The sequence below is a fragment of the Podarcis gaigeae genome (genome assembly GCF_964106915.1).
Source record: "Podarcis gaigeae genome assembly, chromosome: 8".
Lineage (NCBI taxonomy): Eukaryota > Metazoa > Chordata > Lepidosauria > Squamata > Lacertidae > Podarcis > Podarcis gaigeae.
The window spans coordinates 28639879-28665862 of NC_139684.1; the positions used below are offsets into that span (position 1 = coordinate 28639879).

Consider the following 25984-nt stretch of genomic DNA (forward strand, 5'->3'; position numbering starts at 1 on the left):
TGTCTGTGCAGGAGATACTGAACTTCAGGGGCTCAGTATTAGACAGCTCCTTATGTTCCTGGCTTGTTTCATTTGTGCTGTTTCAACACCCTCTCATGCTTTTTCTGGAGCAAACACCAATCCGGACCTCCTTCAACCATTCCTCATAAGGCTTGGTTTCCGGAACCCTGATCATCTGCGTCTCCTTCCTCTGCACACCTTCCAGCTTGTCAATATCCTTCTTAAATTGTGCTGCCCAGAACTGGACACAGGGATCCAGGTGGGGTCTGGCCACGGCAGGGTGGATTTGATTTAAATCACTAGTCCGTAAGACTTGATTTGAATTTTTTTTTTTTTTTTTTTTTTTTTACAGAAAGACTCATTCTTGCTGGTATAACCTTAATATTGACAACCAGATGAAGGTTTTGGTTTTGGAATAATAAAATTTCAGAGTGGTTTTTACAGTTACATAAAAAATTACTGATTTGGTTATACTATTAGAAATGCATAGACAGATAGTTATGACATTATTGTGAGGTTTAATAAATTAACTGTTTATATTTGGACAACTTTTCTGCTGTACTTCATTGGAAGGAGAAAAATAATTATTTCCTTAATAAAAATTTAAACAATTTATTTAACTAAAACAATAACATTATGGCATATGTATCCATGTTTGTTAACTGATGTGGTTAAACAATTAAACTAAGAGTTTTAGCACACATGACAAATCCTTATTTCCTGATGAATAGCCTTTGGACTATAATGTAACTTAAACAGAAAACTATCTTTAGAAAGATTTTTCCTCCAAAAGTGTTTTATTTTAAAAATTCAATTTAAATAAAAAAATCTGATTTTTTTATTTTAAATGATTTTTATCCACCCTGGGCCAAGGTGGAATAGAGCAGTACTGTCACTTTCCTTGAGCTGGACACTCTACTTCTGCGGATGCGCCCATTTAGCCCAACTTTTTTCCTCCTGCAGGCGGAATTCAATGCTGATGTCCAACAGCCTTGCCTTCCTGGCTGCAGCACTAATGGGTTTCTCGAAGATAGCCAGCTCCTTTGAGATGTTGGTCCTCGGTCGCTTCATCATTGGGGTGTATTCTGGCCTCACCACAGGCTTTGTGCCCATGTACGTGGGGGAGGTGTCGCCCACGTCCCTTCGGGGGGCTCTGGGGACACTTCACCAGCTGGGCATCGTCGTGGGCATCCTCATAGCGCAGGTGAGGCAGGCTCTCAGTGGCTCCCTCTGCCGGGGGATGGGAAACGGTGCACCTGCAAAAGGGGTCGATGGGGACAAATGTTTTTTCTGGGATGATGGGAAACTGGTTCATTTTGAGGGTGATAATTATCCTGTGCAAAAAGTCATTGCCTCCTGGGCTCCCCTTAAATGCATGCATACCTGCCCACTTGACTGAATGAGGTGAAACCAATGTTTGAAACTCCCATTGTTCTAGGCGCATTTTGTGACGGAATTTCATTAGCACAAGCAGTTTCCGAGCTCTGGGTTCAGTACTGCGCCTAAGATTTCAGATTAAAACTGCAGAGGGGAAGGAAAGGAGGACCTTTTTCTGTCTCTCCACTTCCAGCTACTTTCTGAAGACTGGAGAAGAGACTCTCTTATGAATATTAGGGGGGTGGGCAGGGGAAAGACTAGACCATGTGAAAAATGAACATAATATTTTAGCTGCAGTTCATTCATTTTCAGCTTTGTATTCTTGTTATAGAATTGTGTGCCTAGACATTCCATTGCTGTGCCCATAACCTAGGTTTAAGATGCCATTTAGCTCCTAGTTTTCATATCTCAGTTTCTAACACTGGGTGAAACCTCTGATTTCAGTTTGGAGAAGGAGCGTGCTTTCGCTATCAGTGTTTTTGTTCTCCAAAAAAACAGAGTCCCAGCTACACAGATCTCCCAGGGACGGGTGTGGTGACGCTTTTCACTGGGCCAAGCAATTACGATGGACAGAGGCCGCCTGCTTCAGTTCCAAGTATAAATGGCAAAGGGGAAAGCAATAAAAATGGGACAGTTTAGCATACAACTTCCGTATGTTGATTTGTAACACATAGATGCAAATTGAAGCTGAGTTTCAGAGGGAGAGTTGCTCCGTAAGCAAAGTGTGTGTGTGTGTGTGTGTGTGTGTGTGTGTGTGTACTTTATTGGAGTAGCTAGAAGGCATAGTAAATATCAAAAGTTTGGCAACGGCTGTGATCACTGCTGCCAGATTAGTCAGCACAAGACATTAAAAGTCAGATAAAGGAGTTGACCATCCTACAGTGTTGAAAAAACACCACCACCCATATAGGCTATAGCACTTGCATATTATGAAAGAGATATTGAAGGATGTGCACTGAACAAGTTGATTGAAGAATGGAGTCTGTTAATTATGGGAATGTAACACGGTGTTCAGCCTTCCCTACTTTCATTCCTATAATCTGACATTCTGCTAAAAGAAGAACAATAACCAAAGACCCCCAGTAAATAACCACAGTGGATAAGCTGTGATTGACTTCTTGTAAATGGATGCATGACGTTATGAAACCGTGTTTACATGTGTAGATGAAATATTGTGGGTTGTACCTAGTGCTAGTCCAATCCAGGACAGACCCGGTGAAATGGACACGGTCAAATTAGGTCCATTAATTTCAGTGGGGCTTACTCTGAGTAGAATTCGGGTGGATACAAGTGTGTGTTTTATTTGTAACTATTTTGGGATGTACCCAGCTCAGCTTTGTTCAGAGTAAGCCCATTGAAATGAATGGACCTGTCTTTCAATTTTAATGGTCTGCTCTGTGTAGGAGGAGCATTGGCTAGAACCCAATATTTTTTGCAAGAATTTTTTCTTAAGTGGGGAGTCAGGACAGGAGATCTCAGGCCTGGTACAAAAGACTGTGTGTGTGAGAGAGAGAGAGTGCTTGTGTCAGCTACCCCATAACAACACCCTGAGAGATCCAGGCAAATGTAGAACTCTCAAACACTGTTACCCCTCCAAGATTCAGAGTTCCCAGATTAAACCTGCCTCCTCTTTCCTACTATGTCAGTCAGCCCTGTTTAGGGAAGCTTTTAATACTGGATGAATCATTGTATTTTAATATTCTGCTGGAAGCCGCCCAGAGTGGCTGGGAAAACCCAACCAGATGGGTGGGGTATAAATTATAATTATTCTGTCATCCTCTACAGGTGTTCGGCATGGATCTGATCATGGGGAGCGATAGCCTGTGGCCGCTCTTGCTGGGGTTCATCTTTGTTCCTGCCTTGGCGCAATGCATCGTGCTGCCCTTTGCCCCAGAGAGTCCCCGCTTCCTCCTTATCAACCGCAACGAGGAGAACAAAGCCAAGAGTGGTGAGCAGCCGCCTCCTTGCGAAAGAGGCCTTTAGAGTGGGGCCTGCACATCTTCAGTGCCCATGCAGGCATGTGGCACATTGGTAGCATGCTTCTGGGTGGTGCTATGTGACTGAGGTCATGTGCTGTCTTATCCACTGCCCTGGGATCCCTCGTGATGAAGGGTAGTTTAGAAATGTCACAAGTAAATAAAATAGTTGCTGCAAACATCGTGCGATTGAAAAGAGAAGAAAACACAGGGCTCGTGCACATTCAATGTGTAGCTTACTATGTGTAACTATTAAAGGTGTAAGAGCCCTCTCTTATTCTTTCTCCCCCCCCTTCCTTATTTCACCTGCAAGTCATGAGTGCATCTCACCTGATTCCTCCCTCATTTCTCTTCAGTTCTGAAGAAGCTCCGAGGGACGACCGACGTCAGCAGTGATCTCCAGGAAATGAAGGAGGAGAGCCGGCAGATGATGCAGGAGAAGAAAGTCACCATCCCGGAGCTTTTCCGCTCGCCCATGTACCGCCAGCCCATCCTCATCGCCGTGATCTTGCAGCTTTCCCAGCAACTCTCTGGGATCAATGCGGTAAGTGGCTGCAGAGGAGCGGAGGAGCTGGTGGTTGGTTCGAGGGTGAAGAGGCTCTGTGAGTGGTCTGCTGATGCAACACCATTCGTGGCTAGGAATCTTCTCTCTTTGCCCCTTTCCTCCTATACCAGGGCTAATTGCTGATTAAATCAATCCTATATGCATTACGGGTGGCGCTGTGGGTTAAACCACAGAGCCTAGGACTTGCTGATCAGAAGGTTGGCGGTTTGAATCCCTGCGAAGGGGTGAGCTCCCGTTGCTCGGTCCCTGCTCCTGCCAACCTAGCAGTTCGAAAGCATGTCAAAGTGCAAGTAGATAAGTAGGTACCGCTCCAGCGGGAAGGTAAACGGCGTTTCTGTGTGCTGCTCTGGTTCACCAGAAGTGGCTTAGTCATGCTGGCTATTGGCTCCCTCGGCAATAAAGCGAGATGAGTGCCGCAACCCCAGAGTCGGCCACGACTGGACCTAATGGTCAGGGGTCCCTTTACCTTTACCTTTATATGCATTACAGTGAGGACTAGAATCTTGTTTTATTTTTAGGGAAAGGCCATAGCTCAGTAGCAGAACACTTGCTTTGTTTTAGGTCCCCAGGGGCATACCAGGTAGGGCTGGGAGAGACGCCTCAAACTCCAGAGAACTGCTGCCAGTCATTTAAGGCAATGCTGAGCTAATCTGATGTTCTAACTTGGTAGAAGGCAGCTTCCCGTGCCCTGCGATGCTGGATTCTGGACACTGGTCCTGTGCAGGTCACCTCTTTACATTTCTTCTTTCTTTTTCCTAGGTGTTCTACTATTCAACCAGCATCTTTGAAAAATCTGGGGTGCAGCAGCCTGTCTATGCTACCATTGGGTCAGGAGTTGTAAACACGGCCTTCACGGTGGTCTCAGTAAGTGCCTTCCTTCGCTGCTGGCAAAAGGGGGGGTGCTCCAAATATAGTGGCAGGGGGCATCTTTATGCCAGGGGGTACTTTAACACTGGAGCTCACGGGCGGCAATGGTGTCCCACATATCTTGCAGTCTCTATCTGCAGTTGGTTGTATCCAACTAAGTGCTGCTCGGACTAGAACCATGTTAGTTGCATTCATTAACCCCTCCCATATACAGGCCTCTGATATTTTTAAAGATAATGAGATTTGTGCAGGGTTCCTGGAGGCAGACACTGGGGGAAGTCCCTCTCTGTATGGGACCTCTGCTGTCCAAATTGAAATGGGTGGCTCTTGTGCTCCTATGCCAGGCATAGGCAAACTCCGGCCCTCCAGATGTTGGGGACTACAGTTCCCATCATCCCTAGCTAACAGGACCAGTGGTCAGGGATGATGAGAATTGTAACCCCAAACATCTGGAGGGCCGGAGTTTGCCCATGCCTGTCCTATGCTGTCGGAAGAATGTGCCCTGCTGTGTTTCTGCACGAGTCCTTGTTCTAGGTCTGTCTCTTCTGGAGTCATTCTGCCATTTTGCTGCAGGAGGAGCGACTCAAATGACTGACTCTGGCAGTGGAGACTGATCGGCAGGAGGATGCAAGGGCTGTAGCTCAGTGGCAGAGCATCTGCCTGCTTTGCATGCAGATACAGTGGTACCTCAGGTTACAGACGCTTCAGGTTACAGACTCCGCTAACCCAGAAATAGTACCTCGGGTTAAGAACTTTGCTTCAGGATGAGAAGAGAAATTGTGTGGCGGCGCAGCAGCAGGAGACCCCATTAGCTAAAGTGATGCTTCAGGTTTAAGAATGGACCTCCAGAACGAATTAAGTATGTAACCAAAGGTACCACTGTAGAATCATAGAGTTGAAAGGGATCTAGTCCAACCTCTGCAGTGCAGGAGTCTTTTGCCCAACATGGGGCTCGAAACCACAACCCAGAGATTGGGAGTCTCGTGCTCTTATCAGTTGAGCTATCCCAGCAATTGTTTAGTCCCCAGCAGCACTTCCAGGTAGAGCTAGAATAAACTCCCCTCGCCTGACATGCTGGAGAGCTGCTGCCGCTCAGCATAGACAATATAGAGCTAGATAGACCAGTGGTCTATGTTTTAAAACAACTTCTAAGTCATGCAGAAACACAACAAGCAGCTCCTCTGTGAGTGGGTCCCTTGGACTTCCCAGGAACTTCTAACAAAAGTTATTTCTTAGGACAGACTGCTCTGGGTAGAGCCCTGCTGGTTTATTCATCCTGCCAAAGAGGAACTCATTTCTTTATCTCCCTTTCAATAGCTGTTCGTGGTGGAGAGGGCCGGACGGCGGACTCTGCACCTCGTGGGCCTGGCTGGAATGGCAGGGTGCGCAGTCCTCATGACCATCGCTTTGGCGCTTCTGGTGAGTGGCATTTGGTCAGAAGACAATTAAATAAGCTGAGAATATACCTCCACCTCTTGGGGTTGAAATAACTGCAGAGTATCCTGGCCAATGCCCCAGCCCTTAACAACTTGGGACCAGTTGACCTGCAAGATTCTCTCTCCCCCCCCCCCCCCATAAATGCACACACGGCCGCTTCAGTCTGAGGCATTGGTGCTGCTATAGTTGCCAGATAATAGCCATTCTGTACTTGCAAGAAATCAACCTTATATTGTAGCAGCATCTGCTCATTGGAACTCCCTTCCTATAGACAGCAGGGAGGCACCTTCAATGTGCTCTTTACAGCACCTGCTAAATGCACTTTATTAAAGGAAAGCCTTTCCAGACAGGTGCACATCTGTTTCTAGCTTGTTTTAATTATTTTTTGCATGTTTTAAGTCTCTGTTTTTATTGATTTTATTTTTTATTTTATTTTTGCAAACTGCATTGAGGTTGTTCTCCCCCCCCCCCCTTAGAATCAAGCGGTGTATAATTTTTATGGAGTAAATAAATAAGAAAAATAGGCTAGGTCCCTGTCTCAGTTTGCTTTCCTTCATCTACCACAGGGCTAGTCAACCTGGTGCCCTCCAGGAGTTGCTGGACTACAACTCCCATAATGTCTGACCACTGGCTATGCTGGTTGGGGCTGATGGGAGTTGGAAGCCAGACCAGATCTGGAAGGTGCTGCATTGGCCACCCCTGGTCTGTAAGCATGCCCTTCAGAGCAGTCGGTTTGCTACTACATCCAGGTAGCAAAGCTGCACACCAGATGGAGCAGCCTTAGCTCTAGAAATGGGTGGGGAAAGAGCCTACTGGAAAAGCAGAGGAGCACCATTTTAAGTAATGAATACATTTTTAATTGCAGTAATGGAAGCCAGAAGGTACTGTCTGCACACTTGGGAGAATGCTCTGAGGTTTTTTAGAAGTAAATTATAAAATACATCCTTTTTTAATAAAAAATATTTAGGGCAGCACGAAACAGCTCACTGAGGATGAGCTTATACAGAAATATTTGATTTAGGGCTTGGTTTCCCTGTGATGCTCCCTGTATGACTTTAGGTTGGCCGCTCTCTCACTCACAGGCTCACTCGTTTCATGGGATAGAGGGTCAAATGTTATTGTGGGCAATGAGGACAGACGCCCATGCATGTATTTGGCTCTTACTTGGTCTTGTTTTTCGATGCTAGGAGCAAATGGCCTGGATGTCCTACCTCAGCATCATTGCCATCTTTGGCTTTGTGGCGTTTTTCGAGATCGGCCCAGGCCCCATTCCGTGGTTCATCGTGGCGGAGCTCTTCAGCCAAGGCCCGCGGCCCGCGGCCTTCGCTGTGGCTGGCCTCTCAAACTGGACGTCAAACTTCATTGTGGGGATGAGCTTTCAGTACATTGAGGCAAGTTGATTTACTGGGCCAGTAAATTCACTCTGGGCAAGGCAGCCTTCCCCATAGATTCGGTCTTCAGTTCCTTGAGTCAAGGGGTGGGTGTTTCTTTACAATGACCTAATGGTCAGCTTAGATTCGTATTGCACTGCAACGTAACTAGGGCAATGTCCACACCACACATTTAGAGCACTACAATACTTTAGTCATGGCTTCCCCCAAAGAATTCTGGGAGCTGTAGTTTGTCACGTTGGTTGTAACTCTGTGAGGGAACTGGAATTCCCAGAATTCCCTGTGACGAGGAATGGATGGTTAAACAACCCTGGGGAATTGTAGCTCTCTGAGAGAAATAGGGGTCTTCAAACTCAGCACCCTTAATAAACTGCAGCTCCCAGAATCCTTTGGGAAAACCCATGGCTGTTTAAAGTACACTTAATTTGCAGACCTTTCAGGCAAAACAGCAGGATGCTCAGGACCCTTAAATGATGAGAAAAGTATGAAAGAGAAACATTGGTCAATTAACTCTTACAATTGCTGGTTTTAATTGTTTTTACCAATTTTTTTTATTCTTTTTGTTAACCACTTTGAGGTTTTCTACAATCAAGCGGTGTATCCATTTTGTGAAATAAAATAAATTATGAAATAAGATAGGGAGGGAGGGAAATTGCCAGGGCCAGGGTATACAGTTGGGAAACACAACAGGAACATAGGAAGCTGCCTTTACACTGAATTAGACCATCAGTCCATCTAGCTGATTATTGCCTACACTGACTGGCAGCAGTGACTTCCAGGGTTTCAGGCAGAGCTACAGCCCCAAACTGATGGGGCAGATCCGGCAATATGAAACCCGCCTCTTTCTCTTTCCCTGCAGGAAGTCTGTGGCCCTTACGTCTTCATCATCTTCATGGTGCTCCTGATCCTCTTCTTCATCTTCACCTACTTCAAGGTGCCCGAGACAAAGGGCCGTACCTTTGACGAGATTGCCTCCGGCTTCCGCCAAGGGGGCGGTGGGCAGAGCGACAACAAGACGCCGGATGAATTTCACAGCTTGGGCGCAGATTCCCAAGTCTAAGCCCTGCAGACCCGACCGGCTCCTCCCTTCGCTTCACTTCCTTTGCTGCCTGTTCTTGACGCTTGTAAACAGAAGCCAGGCTCATGGCGAAGCAGGCGCCGAGGCCTCCTTTCCGGGGCTGCCGCCTGGTTTCCAGGCAACGAACTGACGCCCAGCCCTAGGAACGGTTAGCTGGTTTTTCACGTCCAGGATTTCAATGCTGACAAGTTTCGGAAGCCGCGGCTGTGGTTGAGGCCGAGCCTCTTCCGTGGGGCAGCAGTAAGTCCTTCCAGTGACCAGACCCTCACTTTTATTTTTAGAAGGAAAAAAAAACAGCAGGAATACGAACACACACACACACAAAAGCCTTCCAAGTTTGCAATAACAGAAGCAGCCCATTTTAATCCAAAGACAACTGTTCCGATTCTGGTTTTAATGAAACACTTAAAAAAAATATTGAAGGGGTGTGGGGAGACTGTAGGACTGATCCATGATGACAAAAGAATTTCCAGCTGGGTTGGGCCCTGAAATGATTGGGGTTGCGTCTTTTATCCTTCCCATAAGGCTGTTACAAAAAGGAGGTTTGATATTTTCTTAAAAGGTCAGTGATTGAGGACCCCTATCCTTTAACACCCAAATCTAATTTGCCTCTCTGTCAGTTACCGTTCCTCAGCAGGAGGAGAGAGGTGGCTGCAGCCAGAGGGGAATCTGAGAGAAGTGAGTCAGTTCAGAAAACAGCAAGCATTGCATTTTTAATCTTTTTTTGGTTTGGCGGAGCAGAGGCCCTAAAAGGCTCAGGCACGGGAGCTGACTCTCGCAGGGCCATGCCCCTTTCTGACCCTGCAGTGTGATAGTGTCTCTCGCTTGTTTGGCTGGGGAGAGGCATCCGTATACATATACATATATGTGTGTGTATCCACCTCTGATTTTGCATGTCTGAAAGGTAAACTACAAAGAGGAATGTTTGTTGCTCTGCCCACTTTTGACTCTGGTTGTATCCAGAATGTGGCCCTCAGCCTGGAAGTTTCTCCACTGTTGCCCTAAAGCTATCATGCAGCCATTTGTTCCCTCTTTAAAATTGTAGGGGGGGGGGGCAAGACCCTTGAGGCTATTATGTCATGGTGAGAGTCTTTTCACGTGTCCTGGCTGGCTCCACATAGCTTAGCTTTTAGTGGACAACCACATGTTGGGATGGGAGGAAACAAAGCAGACATAACCCAAGGTTTCCCTGTTCAGCCCTAATGCCCTCCCTCCTTACTGCTTCCCCACCCTATGAGGAGAGTCCAGCTGGATCAGGCCCAAAGGTCTGTCTGATCATTACATACCCTGTATTCAAATGGTGACAAATGAGCTGCCTCTACTGAGGTCACAAGGGGAGGGCGTGAAGTTGACAAGCACCCCGCTTGCTTTTTGCCCACCTCTGCTCTTCAAAGGTAGACTGCTCCTGAAGACAGAGGTTCCACTAACCAGTAGCCATGGAAACAGAAGTCTAGTGCTGGAAAGGACCTCCTCTCTTGTCTAAATTCCTTTTAGAGCCCTCTAAGCCAGCCGGTGGCCACGGCTGTTCCTTCTGCCAGCAAATCCCAGACATTTAATGACATGCGGTGTGACAAATGCCTTGGAAATGGGGGCAGGAGAGGAATCCAAAAGAACACCCCGAACCTCACATATTGATCTCTTTTCACCAAAAGGCTCCATAAAGACACAGTTCTATTGTGTCTGCTGCAGAGGGCCTCTGGCAAGCTCCTCTCCTCTCCCTTAGCACCCTGGACTCACTGAAATGACAGAGACTCAGTGAAAAATGGCTGCACACATTTCCTGCTTACTGTGTATAGACTGGAAAATATTTATATTATATATATATATATGTATTTTATTTTGTTCCACCATGTTAATAGAGCACTAAGTTATAGTGTGGTTTCAGATGGACAAGCAACTTTACTGTAAATAAATATATGATAAAACAGATCTTAGGTCCTCTAGCAAGAGTTGTATTTGACTAAGATGACTGTTTGTTTGTTTGTATAGATAAAATTAATATGCACTGTAGTGGCATCTGAATGCACTGACATTTTAGACCTTCCTCCATATAGTCAACTACCCCAAGCCCTTAAAGGACCCTGAGCAAGTGTGTTTTTTGAATAGAAGCTCTTGGCAGGTTTGCAAAAAATGAAAGTGAGAAAATGGACACACAGCTATTTAAAAATAAGTATTTTTGAAATTTATTTTTCTGTTTTTAAATTGAAGACACGACCACACTTGGGGAAAAAGGACAATATGTTTTTAGGAATTGCAAAGAAAATGAAATGTTAACTTTTTGCATTTGCTGTGTATGGTGTGATGTCAGAATGAACTCCTTTCTAAAGTGCCAATGGTTAAGGGGTGGGAGGGTAAAGAGAAGAAAAAAAAGACACACAGAAAGGAGAACCTTGTATGGAAAGAATAAATGAAATGAGCGTTTGAGAACCCTGGACTGTGTCATGTGGTTTCATTTCAGCCCTTGCAGGAAATCCTGTGCCTTGAGGGGGAGGGGTCAGCCTGGCCTTGGGGGGTCCTCTGAAGGAATCTCCTGCCTGCTCACCTTGAGGGTTGAAGGCCACTCCTCCATTGGCCCTCTACTTTCTTCCCTGAGGGAATTCTCAGCGAGCTGCTATAATAAATCTGGAACATCATTCCCTCCCACAGCAAGTGCATGCGGGTCTCGTTCCTCCCTACATCCAGTTGCTCCTGGGCTACCCAGAGCAATCATGGCTTAGCATATTGCCTGAGCTTGAGCTCTGGGGTTTGCCTTGTTCTAGCCAAACCATGCCCCATATAGACATGGGTGCAACTGTACGTTCATATGCACAGAGATTTTTTTTAAAAAAAACCCAGTGTGGTGGTTAATTTTCACAACTTTAAATTTTGTGCACTGGGTGACTTGGGACAGCAGTGAGGGCACAGAGCCCCCTAGATACAGTTAAAGGCCACGCTTTGCTTTCAGCTTCAGCAGCTCCCCTTGGGAGGGTGTGTGTGTGAGTTTTTCTCTTCCATGTAGCCGAGGAATCTGAAGCAACTGGCTCTGCAAAGGATGTCTGGGTCCTGCCTGCTCTCTGCCCAAGGCATATTTAGCATCGTCTGGATTTTGTTAGTCAGCTGGTGGGGGGCTCAGATGGGAAGATAAGTGGCCTCTGGCAATTGGAAAGAAATAGACTGGAGGTTCATCTGCTCCTCTCCAGGTTGAAGAATATAATCTACAGATATATCTCAGAAGTGCCAATTTAATTAAAACTGGAAGTAGAAACAGGAAAGGATGATTAGCGACTGGCATCTAATGTTCATCTGGGAAGCCAGGCCTGAGGGTGGCAGTGGTGGGTCTATTTTGCATAAATTGGTTTGGATTTCAACAATTTAACCAATTGGTGAAGTGATTCGCTTGGTTCATACTTGGGCAGCTTCTTCATAACTTGCAGGAGTTTCATCACAAGTTCATGAGCCTGAGAGTGGCAAGCAAGAGGAAGAGAAGGAAGGAAGGAAAGAACATGCAACATTATTCCTTAGCAATTGTTAAAAATGATACTTTCTTTCAACTGCCTGATTCCCATTAGCCCTGCCCTGGCTCCAGTTAACATAATATTCTTTTCCTCACACAATCTCTGTTGTTGGATGGAATGGGGCTGATCATCAATTGCTTCTTTAAATAGGTAAGCTGGGCATGCAACAGAATGTTGCATCACAAAGCACTCCTGTCTGTTTCTCCAGCAATGCCCCTGGGAACCACATTGTGTCATAATGTAACATCATTCCCATTGGGCCACTAGGGGGAAGAAGAGGGGAGGGAACTCTGCTGCTGTTTCAAGTGGCAATGAGTAGTTTAGCAAAGTGTTTTCATTAAAGAAAAGGAAGCAGGCAAAAGGCCTTGTTGGAGCAGATCAATTCAGCATCCCATTTCCCACAGCAGTTATCAAAATCCCTACAAGAAGCCCACAAGTAAGACCCTCTCCTGCTCATGACTCCATACAACTGACACTCAGAGGCATATTGCTTCCACCACTGGGGGAAGAACATAGCCATTGATATACTGTGGCCAGTAGCCACCAATAGCCTTATCTGCCATGGATTTGTCTGTCTATCTTTTAAAGCCATCCCAGTTGTTGGCCATTGCTAGTTCTTACAGGGGCATTTTCCATAGTTTAAGCTATGCATTGTGTGAAGAACTAATTTCTTCGTCTTGAATCTTCCAACATTCAGCTTCATTAGATGTCTCAAGTTCTAGTGTTATGGGACAGGGAGAAAACATCTCTCCAACCACACAAATGCATCATTTTATACTCTCTCCTTTTTTCCACAATGAAAAGCCCTTTCCTCAGGAGCAACTCTGCCAGCCCTTGGATCATTTCATTTCCTCTTTTAGGTCCCTCTTCCTGGTCTACAATGTCTCGTTTGAGGTGTGGCACTGAGAAACAACCTAAGTGGGTCTCCCCATCTATTCGTACAAAGGTCGCTACAATACTGGCAGTTCTATTTTCAATTCCTTTCCCAATGATGTCCAACAAGACATTTCCCTCTGTAGCCTCCTCTGAACATAATAAGCACTGAAAACACACACACACACCAAAAATTAATCCGCTCCGAGTATCATTCCATGTTCGGTACCACATCTGCCTCTTTAATTTGTCAAGAGGAAAAATTTCAGAAGAAATATTTGATCCAAAACTAGGAAAGAGCAGACCATGCTGCACTAGGTGGGCAAATAATCTGACCTGGCGTAAGTTCTAGGTTTCAAGGGGCCAAGCACAAACTGGTCAGAGGGCAGCAACAACTCGAGCAGCTGGGTCTAGCCCCCATTTTAATTTCCCATGCTGCACTCTATTCAGAATGCTGGGCCAGAACGAGCGGGGGAAAAACTACACAAAGACCAGAGCAAACATTGCTGGCAGGCCCTGGCAGGATGCAATTGCTTAGGGATGCCGGGTGATGACACTGGTCTGGCATATGTGATGTATTTCAACCCAAACAGACACCATTGTCAACTTGCCTTTGGCACATCCAGGATCAAGTAATGAAACATGGCCAGAGTATGGAGGATCTTGGCTATTTGAGCCAGCTGAGGTCGCGGAGACTGCTCTCGGATCTCTAAGATGGCGCTCAGCATCTGTTTTGCTTCAGCTCGCTGCTTTGCATCTGTAAGGGAGAAAGGGAACTCCATGAGGATCTACTGCAGTCAAGGGAGCACGGTCCATCTCTGGGCCTGGCTGGCCTGGCTGACCTGTTTAGGCAAGAGCCTTACCAAACCAAGCTGAAGGGGACCTTTCTCTTTTTAGCACAATGGATCGGGCTGTTATCTCATCCACCCCTTGTAGGCAAAGTTTCCATGCACCTGTCAAGATTGCTTACTTGTCAATCATTAGGACATCAGGTGAAAAGCTCCATTTGTACACTGGCTTGAGAAGGTTTTGCAGGGCATTACCGACTGCTGGTTGACAGTGCCTGCAAACACTGTTTTGGCTGAGCTCAGTCTTCACCTGCCCTCTGTGCCTGATGTTGTATACAATGGTGTCATATATGACACCAGGTGCAGGGCAGGTGAGTGTGACATGGCCAAAATGCCCATGTGAGCCTGGAGAGCCTAAAAAGGCTCATGGGATGAAGGCCCCTCACCTCTAAGAGAAAGCAAAATACAGATATGTGGTAAAAAGAGGTGCCTCGTATGGTTGACTGAATCTGCACCCACTTGCGGATGTTATAATACCTCAGAAAAGGAACGGGGAGGAATATTGTTTCTTTTTCAGAAGATGTAGCCATGTGCCACAGTCAGCAGGCTCAGAAGAGGCATCTCTCTGCCTTGCCCCCACCTAACTCTCTGGCAGGAGGAGGGAAGCAGCCTGAATTTTAAACCACCCCATTTTCTTGGAATGGGGAGAAGGGGGAGCCATCTGAAAGAGTGGAAGTTACCAAGGACTTCTTCTGTAGTCTCCTCTTCTTCCGCAAGCATATCAAGTTCTGCCGGGGTCATAAGTGTGTGGTACTGGAGGCTGATGAAGTGGCTGAAATGGTGGTGCCAAATATTGGTCACCTGATGAGAAGAGGGCTCATTAAGCAAGGAAGAAAAGGGTGTGGTGATCCCTATCCCCTTAACGTCCACTGTATGTTGGGGCCACCTTTGAAAATTTCTTGGGACTGATCCAGAATATAGCTGCTATATCCCCCCACTTCCGCTACCAACAATGCACAGCTGGCTGTGTGTGAGCTTGAGAAAAACAACATTTTCCCATGGGGATATGACACAGAGGGGAGATAGAACCTGAGATGAGGCTGCTGCGTTCAGCATCACCTCTACTTCAAGCCGACTGACCTCGGTGTACAGGGAATCAGCAATGTCCATTCTGTTCTGACGGAAGAAGACATTGGCCATGTGGAAATACCCTCCTGAGACAGCCATGTGGTTCGTTCCAAAGGCACAAGAGGAAAAGTAAATCTGAAATGGGATAAATATATTTATTTATTTCAGCTATTGGTACACCACTGAAATCGCCAAAGTTTCTAAGGGCTCTACAGTGAGATTATTGAAAACATACAATGGATAAAATCAACTAAAATTATTTTTTTTAAAAAAAACCAACTACCATAGATAGCTCAGTCGGTAGAGTTCAAGTCACATGTTGGGCAAAAGATTCCTGCATTGCAGGAGATTGGACTAGATGACCCTTATGCTCCCTCCCAATTCTACAATTCTATAAAAACCAGAATATTATCTATATGGGTCAGCTATCTATATGGGTTATCTATATGTGTTATCTATATGGGTCAGATGGAAGTGAATCTGAAATATGGAACAGAGAAAAGTTATATATAGGGCTGTATCCAACTGAGTTAAACTAAAAATAGACCCAGTGAAATTCACAAGCCTATATTAGGAATGTTTACTCACTTCAATGGGACTACTCTGAGTAGCATCAACACTGAATACAACCACTAGTTTATTGGGTGCAAGTTCTGTTGGAGCAGGAGCATGCAAAGTTCATTAATTTATTGACTGCATGTACATCTCTCATATAAAGTTATAAGCCGTATAAGGTTCTACCCTTTCAGTTCCCACAACAATCCTGTGAGGTAGGTTAGGCTAAGAGGCAGTAACTGGCCCAGGGTCACTCCAGTGAACCTCATGGTCGAGAGGGGATTTGAACTGTGGTCTCCCAGATCTTAGTCTGACACTGTCTCTGAGTCACTTTGTCTAAATGACCTAAGAGATTCTTCTAGCTGGACTGGGAAAGATATCTTGCTCTGTCAGAAATCTCAGAAAACCACTGACAACTGTAGTTCATATGCAAAGCTACTAAACAGTAGTATGACTTGGTACAAGACAGCTGTATATACCTTGGGACTGGGTGGGGAATGACAATTGGGGGAAATGGCAAATGTTTAAGGAGTGATGCTTTGTGTGGAGAAAGCAGAGAGGGAAAAGTGACTCTCCACCTCACATGATGTTAGAATTTGGGGTCTATCAGTAAGAGTAGGAGAGAGAAGGGAAGCTTTTCTTCAAAGAATTAACTGATGGAACATGATGCGACCACTGCTGCTAGCTTAGACGGCTTTAAAAGGGGATTATACAAATTGATGGTCTAACCATGGGGATCAGCAATGAGAGTTAAATGAAACCTCCACCTTAAGAGGCAGTCTACCTCTGAAAATCAGTTGCTGCTGATGTGGGAAACAGCCACAGTGGGCTTCTGGCCTCCCCCAGAAGTACCTGCCAGTCAGTTTGGAAGAGAGGATGTGGGATTAGATGGCTCTTTGAATGGATCTAGCAGGGCTCTTCGCATGTCCATGTTTGTTCACTGAAGGCCTGAAACAACCAAAGAAAACCTCAACCAAGGTCAGGTTACCCCAAAATGTGGGTAACAGCCTTGAGCATTATTCTACAAGTCTTGTAGTCTTTTGCTATGGCCTGGAGACCGCCTTGAGGATCAGGTCACAATTTCTACTATCCAAGTCACTAGTTAGGGTTTTTTCCAGCCTACTAAAGTGAGAAACCAGAGAAGACATTTCAAGCTGTGGCAGGTCAAGAAACAGGAGGCAGCTCTGTGTAGCCATTTGGTGGGCAACATGGGTCCAACTAGCACTTTAGCAGAGGCTTACGTCATTAGCCAGGTGGTACAAAGAGTCCTCAAAGTTCCCTTTGGCGGCATGAAGGAGGCCCAGGTTGCGATGAAAGTCAGACTGAATGGCGTTGCTGCAGTGGGAATTCTTGAGGATAATCCACTGGGCTTGTGAGAGGTACTCCTCTGCTTGGGTAAGGTGCCCGAGGCCTGGCAGGAAGGAGAGAAGCCAAGAAAAAGTCAGCAATCTGTGGTGGTCTGTGTCTGTAGTGCAAACAGTATCCTGATCAAGATCTTGGAAAACCCTGAGACATCTTGAGAGAGCACCCCAGAGCCTGTGAACTGAGTAGGACTTGCCTGGTAAGCAAGGCAGAGAGCTTAAAAGCTATTCCTGCACTAGGAAAAGAGAGTTTTTGCTGATGCAAAAAAGAATTTTTAAGATCTCCACCTTGTCTGCATTTAATTTGTGCAATTTCAACCAGGAGGCTTCAACTGTGCAGAATTGATTCCGCACAACTTAAACATGTGCAAGTTGTGATCATACTGTATATATCTGCTCTCTGCATTGATTTGGGGGGCAAAGCCCACTCAGCACAGGCAACAGAAAGGTAAGGATGCTCACGTGGGGGTGGTTCCAAGGGGGCAGCTTGAGTATACACGTTTTGTTGTATACACGCCATCCCCGCAACGTAATCCCTGCACAAAACACGATTACAATGTTTTTTTAAAAAAGAGACCATTGTCCCTATCTAGAAATTGACACAGAACTACTTCAGCACAGCTCCAGCCAAACTCACCCAGACCTGCCTCAGCTAAAATGAGGTACGCTGGCACCAGTTCCACAGCATTTGAACTGTGTACACTGATGCTGAACTTCAGCGAATGCAACGCAGCTGGAATGGCATCTTCGTGTTTGCCTTCAAGAAGAAAATTCTGAGCGACTGCCTGGGTCAACTCGGCCAGGAATTTCTGTGGACAAGCATGGATTGTTAAGCCACTCTCAGGTACACACACAAACACACACACACACACACACACACACAGATTTTATTGTTGGCATTTCTGATGACTAGTTTTGGTACTTGAACTGTTCTAGCCACCAGTTTGCTTCGGGGCCTATTCTGACCTATAAAACCTGACACATCTCAGGACCCCAACACCTCAAGGATCGCCACTCCCTATTTGAACTGAATGGGACCCTGCTGTTCATCCGTGAACCTCTCGGACCTGGACCACTTCCTCACCTCTCTTCTTAACTTCTGCTCTCGCCCATGCTTCCTTTCTTCCTCCGAATTGTAATAGGGTAACGTTGTACGCAAAGGGATGAGAAGTTGACATATTTTCTCATGGATGCTGACCCAATCGGCACTCTGGTGTTCTACGTCACTGAGAAAAGATAAGAGACATGGCTATTAGCAGCGCAAATTGTGATGCGTGCATCAATTATAATATTAGGTAATTTATATAGTGCTTTTTGCCAAAATAGGCTTTAAGCAGTTTACTAGTATAAAAAACAACTGTTTATTAATTTTATTTCTTTTTAATTAATGGAATTGATAGTCTGCTTAATTGCAAAAACCTGTAAGTATTGTACATAAAATATTCTCTTAAAATTATCACTAAAACCTACGAGTTATACACAAGCTTGTCATTAAAGTTGATTCATAAATGCTACATGACTCCTAGAAAACTCTCACATAAAAATGAATCTGCATCCCCAAGGTGTTGTAGGGGATGTACAGAAATTGGATAAACTTCCACCTATGGTAGGGATGTACTAGAGTGCAATAATTTTAGGCAACAGCATGCAGAGAAATTGCTAAGATCCTAAACTGCCACATTATCCCAACTTCTCAGCTACCACTTTTATCTATATTTGTCAAGAGTAACAAAAAACGCATCTGCTATAGTGGCTAGAATGACAATCACACAATTTTGGAAAAATTTAGAAAGGGCCAATCTTACCACCTGGTACACTAAAGTGTTGGATATTACCCTATTTGAAAAAATAAACAATTTCTTTATTGTTCTGGTGTATATCCTGCATCTCTTTACATAACACTCAAGGTAGCTTCAGTTCCTTGGAGGAAAGGTGGGATATAAATTAATAAATGAAATAATGGGGGGGACGGACGGATGGACATTGACAATCAGAGATAGAAAGAACAAAAAATAGTGACCAGTTTAAAGCATCCCGATCAGTGACAGAGAGAAATTTTGCTTGCTTTTTATTTAATATATTTGTATTTATTTCTTACATTTATACTGCACCTTTTTTCCAACCAGGAATTCAAGGTGGTCTCCCTACCCTCATTTAATCCCCACAACAACCCTGTGGAGGAGTGGGGATTTGAGCACTGGTATCTCTGGCACTCTAACCACTACACCACACAGTCTCTCTACATCAACTATATCTATATATCTATTTCTCTACATATAATCTCAAGGAACAGAAATAATAGTGTGCATATATGCGGTAAAACTGTCAGTTTTATCCATATTTGGGTTTTATCATGCTTACAGTTTCCTTATTATCAACAAATATTTTATATTCTTTGTAAACCACTTGGAGGTTTTTTCTTTCTTTCCTTAAGCGGTACATAAATCTTGTTAAAAAAATAAAACAAATAAAATATAGCCAAAAAGCTTGCTCTGCTTATGGATCCATTCCCGTCATTCAAAATTGATTAAAGGGGTTGCTGGATAGACCTTTAAAAAGCTACACATCACCAGACCTGGCCCTTCCTTATTCTTGTCGGACTGGGACCTGGGAGAGACCAGGGTTCGCATCGCCGCTTGGTCGCCTTCAAGCTCACCCCTCAGCCTACAACCTACTTCACAGGGTTGTCGTGGGGGATTAAAAACGAGGGTAGGCAGAACCATGTAAGCCACCTTGAGAAAAAGGTGGCATGTAAATGCCAAATAAGTAAATAAATAAATAAATAAGCCCACAGGAGGCGACCGCCCCTGAGGACGCCGCTCCATAGCACCTCCCCAGCTTCACCCTACGAATGCCTGCCTGCATGCCGTGCCTACGGGCGTAGGTGGGGGCAGAGAAGGAGGGAGCGCGGCCCCGCTCACCAGTAGTAGGTGACAGCGCAGGATCCGCAGCGCAGCGTGGCCGGCCCGCGGCACAGTTCGCAGAAGAGCTTCTGCCCGCTAGGCAACGCGAGCGGCACCAGCTGCCGCGTCTGCATCGCTCCGACGCATCGGTTGCTAGGGGAGCCGTCGCTAAGGCGGCGGGCCGGACTTCCGACACGCTCCTTCTGCTTCTGGCACAACCAACCAATCCTGAAGCCTCAAGGGAGCGCCCATAGAGAAGAAGCGGCTAGAGCGACACACGCAGCATGAAAGCACCTCTCCCGGAAGCGGAAGTAGCGCAAACAGAAGCAGCTGCAACGCTCGCGGCCATGGCCGAGCAGGTGCCTCCGGTGCCTCCCGTGGAGGTCGAGGCGGAGCGGCGCGTGCGGGCGTGGGCAGAGGCGCAGCGGGCGCGGGGCCGTCGCGTGGCGCTGGTGACGTCGGGCGGGACGCAGGTCCCGCTGGAGGCGCGAGCCGTCCGCTTCCTGGAGAACTTCAGCAGCGGGCGGCGCGGGGCGGCCTCGGCCGAGAGGCTGGTGCGCGCCGGCTACGGCGTCTGCTTCCTCTACCGCACACGGTCGGCTTTTCCCTGGGCGCGCGCCCTGCCGCTCAGCGGGCCCGCGCTCCTGGACGTTCTGCGCGTGCACGATGGTGACGGCAGCGGCGGCGCAGGTGGGCAGCGCGTCGTGGTCGACTGCAGCGGTAGCGCGCTGCCGGACCTCGTGCCCGCGCTGCTGGCCTACCACCGCGCCAAGGAAGAGGACGCCCTCCTGGTCCTCGAATTCACCGGCCTGGTGGAGTACCTGGCGCTCCTGCGCGCTGCCGCCCGGGCCCTCGCACCGCTCGGTAAGCGGAGGTGGTGGGAGGTCGGAGGAAAGGAGGGCATGGTGCCCGCGCCTGCTCGTCCACCTCAGTATTGCCGGTACGGAGTGGTAGCAGTTTTCTCCTGGGTTCCAAGTGTGAGCCTGGGAGTTCCTGCCAGCAATGCTAGGTCGTTTTCTGCGGGTCAGGATCTGGAGCATGTTTGTTGGGTGCTGCTTTCCACTGGGTAATATGGATCCAGGTTTGTGTATTGAAGCTTGCAGCTCTGGAGCCCAGTCCTGAGCACATTTGCTCTCTAGTAAGTGTGCTCAGGACTGCAGTCTAGAACAATCATCTATTTGAATTAAAACAGACTAAGATAATAAGTTTAAATGCATTCTGCCTCCCCCATGCCCGCTTTTATGGTTTAGGGATTTTTTACTTTTACTTTATAAAAATTTTCTATTAACATTAACACTCTGGAAACTAAATAAATTCAAAATAACTTAAAACCTTCCAGTCTAAAATTTTGCACATTCATGTGGAAATTGTTGTGGAGGTCTTTCAACTAGCACCACTTATGGTACCAATTTTTCTCACTTGCTTAATCCTCAACCAGGTTCCAGTGCCATGTTTTACTTGGCAGCAGCTGTGTCTGATTTCTACATCCCAGCTTCAGAGATGCCTGAGCATAAGATCCAGTCTACTGATGGACCCCTACAGGTGAGCTCAGCAGGTACTGGAATTTTGTTCCTGGAGACTTGTGGTCCATTAAGAGCACCAATTAAGCACTCCAGTTAAATGCACGATTAAGCACCATTAAATGCACCAATTAAGCACTCCAGTTGTGATGTATAAGATTACTTTTATGTTGCCAGAGCAACAGGGGCTGCTGGGGAACCCACAAAAGTATTGGCTAAATATAAGCCTGTAAATTAGACAGGCTTATATAGAGGCATTCCTTTGCCTTTGCTTTCCACATGCATAGAAATAAAATAATATTTTCAGAGGGGAAGCATGCCTGCATTATCAGAGATGGATGCCTGATTCAGCAAGAATTCAGTGTCTAATTTATGTCAGATTGGTCCTAAGCTTATGTCAGAGTTGCCTCCAGGTCCCAGCTCACAGAGGACCAACGCTAGTCAGTAATAACGTATAAAAGTCTTTATTGAAGATTAGTTTCCATTTCCAAACCGCAGCGTGCAACTCTACGTCTTAGAACTTAGACCGGCGAAGCTCCATCTGAGTCTCCGCCTCCTAGACACCAGTCTAAGACTCTAGCCTTACTCCACCTCTTCCGTTGTTCTTTCCTCCTCTGGGTCCTTCTGCCCCCTGGGGTTTCCTCCTTTCTGGACTCTTCTGACGCTGACCCCCCTGAGTCTTGCCCCTCCTTCCGGTGGGCTTTAGGACCTGGCTCCCTATCCGGGCTACCTGCTGTGCCGCTCGCCTGTACATTTGAATTTGGCGCGCGCGCCCAGCCGGTAACCTTCCTCCTGACCGTTTCCCCGCTCTCCGATGGAGGCGTGGTCAATCCTGACTCATCTCCTCTCGCTGGTAGTGAGAACACTGGTCCCGATTCCTGGGACTCCTCCCCCCCACTGCGCTCTGGTGGGGAAGCTGGTCCTGATTTCCAACTGCTGCTCTGGGAGTCCCCGCTGGCCCCTTCCTTCTGGGGTTTCCCCCTTGGCACCCCCCTTGGCCTGGCCATCGGCGCTCCCTTCTGTGAATCTTCCGATTTGCTGGAGAGGCTCGTGGAATCCCTCTGACCACTGTCACTGCCTACACCCCCCTCGGATTCCTCCTCCTCGCTCTCCATTTCCTCCCTCTCCTGTGCCTCTGCTCCTGAGCCCCTGACAGCTTAGTTTTTCCCTGCACAAACACTCACAGATTCTCCTAACAATATTTCTTCACATGTAAGCTACCTATCAACATATACATCAATATATTTATCCACTACAGAGGCCTGTAGCCAAGCACCAGAACCCTGGGTTGTAGTACCAGATTGTTACTTTGCTCCACCTTTTGATATTCCCCCTCTAGGAGCACTCACCAGCTTTTCCTCTGTTGCCCTGGGATGGGTCTCTTCCTTGGAATCTGGGGTGGACAGGGCAGTCTAGGCCCTATTACTAGGTCTGCTTGTGTGTCTATTTGTCTGTACTGTACACATGTTCATGGAATGATCATACTGGGACAAATGAGGAAATGCAAATAAATATCAAACCCAAGGAACATCAATGTTTGTTTTCACAGAATAGCAGGCAGGAAGAAAACGGATTTTGTGGCCAGAGCCACCAGTTCAGTTATAGAGTAGTAAAAGGTGGCTAGTCCAATACAAGGCAAACCTACCTTGCTTGGATCTTAATCGAGTTAGTTACTCTTAGTGCAAGAGAAGCTAAAGGCAAGGTGCTTAGTTTATAGGGAGGTTTGGAGATGGGTGTTTGGAAACTCAGCAAAGTCCATGTGCAAACAACAAGAGTTGCAGCTCCAGTGATAGCTGTAGGTGTGCAAGATACTTAATGCTTGAAATGTGGAAATAAGGGAGAGGGTTGCGACACAGTTATAACCTCTGTCAAACAATGAGTAGGTAGAAATGGTTCCCTGATTTTTAAATTAGGACTGCTTATAAAGGCTGGGTTATTTGTTGGGTTCTCTCTGTGCCAACCCATCCCTTTCCCAATCTCAGGCTATCGCTGCATCAAGAGCATGTGTGTGTTAGAGCTAGGCGATATCAGCTTTTCAAATATGTGGTGTATTATCAGCCAAACATTGCGTTTTGGCTATATACCGCAATGTTGAAAAAATAAGCTGCATTGGCTCTGCCTGCAAGTGCCTCCAGTGATCGTTGCTAGCAAAAAGACTCAGGAGCCGTGGCGGTTTTCACCAGCAATATACTGCTGAGTGAAACCGACATCACGGTCTGCTCCTCATACCGGTCCTGGGCGATATTGTGTGCGCATTATGCTGAACTTCTTTCTTAAGAACATAAGAAGAGCACTGCTGGATCAAGTCATGGGGCCATTTAGTCCAGCGTCCTATATTACAGTGGGCAACTGGTTGCCTGTAGAAAACTGTCAAGTAGAAGTTGAGCACAAGAGCACTCCCCTCCTGTGGTTTACAGCAACTGGCATGCAGAATTATTACTGCCTCTAGCTGTGGCCATCTCCTCTGTGAATTTGTCTAATACTCCTTTCCTTGTTGCAGATCACAATGAAGATGGTGCCAAAGATGTTATCCCCTCTGGTTAAGGAATGGGCTCCAGAGGCATTTGTGATCTCATTCAAGCTGGAAACAAACCCTTCCATCCTGATTGACAAAGCAAAGCAGGCATTGGAGAAATACTGCCACCAGGTGGTGGTTGCCAACGTGCTGGACTCCCGGAGAACCTCCGTGATTGTGGTCACCAAGGACTCGGAGACTCAGCTGTCGCTTTCTGATGACGAAGTGGCCCAAGGCATGGAAATCGAAGAGAAGATTGTCAGCTATCTTGAGTCCCAGCACAGGGCTTTTATGGAGAAATGACTTCTCCTGAGTAAAAGTGACTTCTTTGATTCCTCAGAACAGAATAGACAAATGGTTAAGAGGTGAACCGAAGATGTTTTTATTACTGCTAAATCGTGTCAAAACTTTACTACAATGGCGTATAGGATCAAAAGGGTGAAATTCTGACATAATTTTGGCTATTTTTGCACAACACACGTTTGCTGCTTGTTAGAAATATATACCATATAAATCTAAACATTCCTAAGTCACGGCTTTTCTGAGTGTGCCATCCCTATCTCCTGTTTTGTTTAGCCTTGTGTGATCAAACTTCAAGGAATGTTTGAATACTCTCTCCTTGCAAGCAAGGTTAGATGGCTACACCTTGACCCTAATGACTTCTGGCCATTCCACTTGATCATAGTCTGACCAGGACAGGCCCTGGTGCTGTTTACATTGCTATATGAAGGTTTTTGCTAATGCGTAACCTTCTGAGTCTATATTAAAATATTATATGGGGTTAGAGCAGGGCCGAGGAACCTTCCTTTTGCATACCTGTCAGTAGTAAACTCTGTGCTGGCAGTGGATGGGACCAAAACCAGCTGTGGACAGAGCCAGAAGTTGGCATGGGTTTTCTTTCCCACCCTGTGGGCTGCCGGGGAAGGAGCAGTTCATTCTTGCTGGAGGCCTGAGCTGATTGTGCATAGGGGGCTATTGAAATCAGGCTGTAAGACTGCATGAAACACACCTCTGGCTTGGAGATGTTCACCTTTGTGCCATGTGCCACTAATTTGGGTTCAGTTTTTTACTCCTGCCAAGGTGGCAGAGCCTTTGCTTTCACTATTGTGCATTCAGCTGTACTTTCGATAGTTTAAATTGTTATACGGTGCCTAATGTACATCACAGGTGAGAAGGCACCATAAGTATTGAAAAGGACAACAGCCATGTCATGTGGAGGCTATAATCTTAATTTCAATAGTTAGGGGTGACAAGATGATGGTGTGATGGGAGAGGAAGGAAGGAAGTGATTATACTGAAGACTTTTCCATTTGGGAATTAAGACCAGGGTTTGAGAGAGGGTGGTTTTGAGGATCGATTTAAAAGGAGGCAGTGATGTATGTAGTACCATTTTTTGCTAGCCTTCCCCAACTTGGTGCCTGTCAGATGTTTTCTACTACAAATCCCATCAGCTTGTCAAAGCATAATCTTAAATATATTTATTTGTACTTTAATCAAATGGTACAAGAATAGGTTACAAAAACACCAGTTAATATTAAAATCATAAAATGAAATCACAAAACTAACCAATGATGAAGGTAACAAAAGAGCAACACGGAACATCAGTGCAGGAGCAATGCATGTCTCTACAGAAGTGAACCCCTTTGAATTCAGTAGTGCTTCCTCCCAGATCAGTATAGGAATGTTGTGTCTGTCCATTTCCTGCCATGTGATTCCATGCTTCCTCAGTTCTTTCTGTGTTCATGTATTTGAGTGCACAGCTCCACCAAAATGTCTGGTGTTGCATTTTTTTAAAGTGTATTTATTTGGAAAGAACATGTTTTAGATGGTCTGAAAGGCAGCCTCCCCCATCTTCTGCACTATAGATCTTTTGGATAACAACTCCCATCAGCAACTCTTCAGTAACCTGTTCTGCCTGAGGATGATGGTTTTTTTAGCCCAAAATATTGAGGGCAACAGGCTGAAGAAAGCTGCTTCAAGGCCTGATGTATTTGTTCATGTTCAGTTTCAGAACCAGGTAGATGACCAAAATTGTTCTTTAATTGTTTCAATCCTGGTGAAGTTAAATCTCTAATTAGTCTTTCAGTAAATGGGGATCAGGGTACACACACCCATATGCCTGCATATGTAAAGTACAAAAGTAAAAGAAGTTTTGC

The 25984-nt window shown here is 46.1% G+C and overlaps 3 protein-coding genes across 3 annotated transcripts in view; 2 read left to right on the forward strand and 1 right to left on the reverse strand.

Annotated features, from left to right (window-relative positions):
• Positions 1 to 11123, forward strand: part of SLC2A1 (solute carrier family 2 member 1) — a 38568-nt gene extending 27445 nt beyond the window's left edge. The window contains exons 4-10 of the mRNA XM_083753094.1: positions 964 to 1204; positions 3163 to 3325; positions 3710 to 3897; positions 4678 to 4782; positions 6103 to 6204; positions 7410 to 7617; positions 8477 to 11123. Coding sequence (XP_083609220.1) covers positions 964 to 1204; positions 3163 to 3325; positions 3710 to 3897; positions 4678 to 4782; positions 6103 to 6204; positions 7410 to 7617; positions 8477 to 8673 — 1204 coding nt within the window. The 3' untranslated portion in view covers positions 8674 to 11123. The remainder of the gene's footprint in view (positions 1 to 963; positions 1205 to 3162; positions 3326 to 3709; positions 3898 to 4677; positions 4783 to 6102; positions 6205 to 7409; positions 7618 to 8476) is intronic.
• ZMYND12 (zinc finger MYND-type containing 12) lies at positions 10851 to 19966 on the reverse strand. The gene is made up of 8 exons (XM_083753095.1): positions 19812 to 19966; positions 17975 to 18116; positions 17528 to 17699; positions 16771 to 16940; positions 14987 to 15109; positions 14587 to 14707; positions 13670 to 13815; positions 10851 to 12128 (listed from the first exon to the last, which is right to left on the reverse strand). Exons 1-8 carry the CDS (start codon positions 19925 to 19927, stop codon positions 12009 to 12011), a joined length of 1110 nt encoding a protein of 369 aa, XP_083609221.1. The 5' UTR covers positions 19928 to 19966; the 3' UTR covers positions 10851 to 12008.
• A 174-nt stretch (positions 19967 to 20140) lies between these two features.
• On the forward strand, positions 20141 to 24361 carry PPCS (phosphopantothenoylcysteine synthetase; the record flags this gene model as incomplete). The annotated part of the gene is made up of 3 exons (XM_083753096.1): positions 20141 to 20657; positions 21232 to 21335; positions 23814 to 24361. The coding sequence occupies 3 exons, from the start codon at positions 20141 to 20143 to the stop codon at positions 24129 to 24131; spliced, it is 939 nt and encodes a 312-aa protein (XP_083609222.1). The 3' UTR covers positions 24132 to 24361.
• Between the last annotated feature and the right edge of the window lie 1623 nt (positions 24362 to 25984).

Bases quoted from the DNA above. Each gene is read 5' to 3' on its own strand.
- ZMYND12 (XM_083753095.1), bottom strand. From the start codon at position 19,927: ATGCAGACGCGGCAGCTGGTGCCGCTCGCGTTGCCTAGCGGGCAGAAG. The intron at 16,941-17,527 runs GTGAGTTTGGCT...CCTTCCTGCCAG, and splicing joins TTTAGCTGAGGCAGGTCTGG to GCCTCGGGCACCTTACCCAA. The intron at 13,816-14,586 runs GTAACTTCCACT...TCTCCCTTACAG, and splicing joins GACTACAGAAGAAGTCCTTG to ATGCAAAGCAGCGAGCTGAA.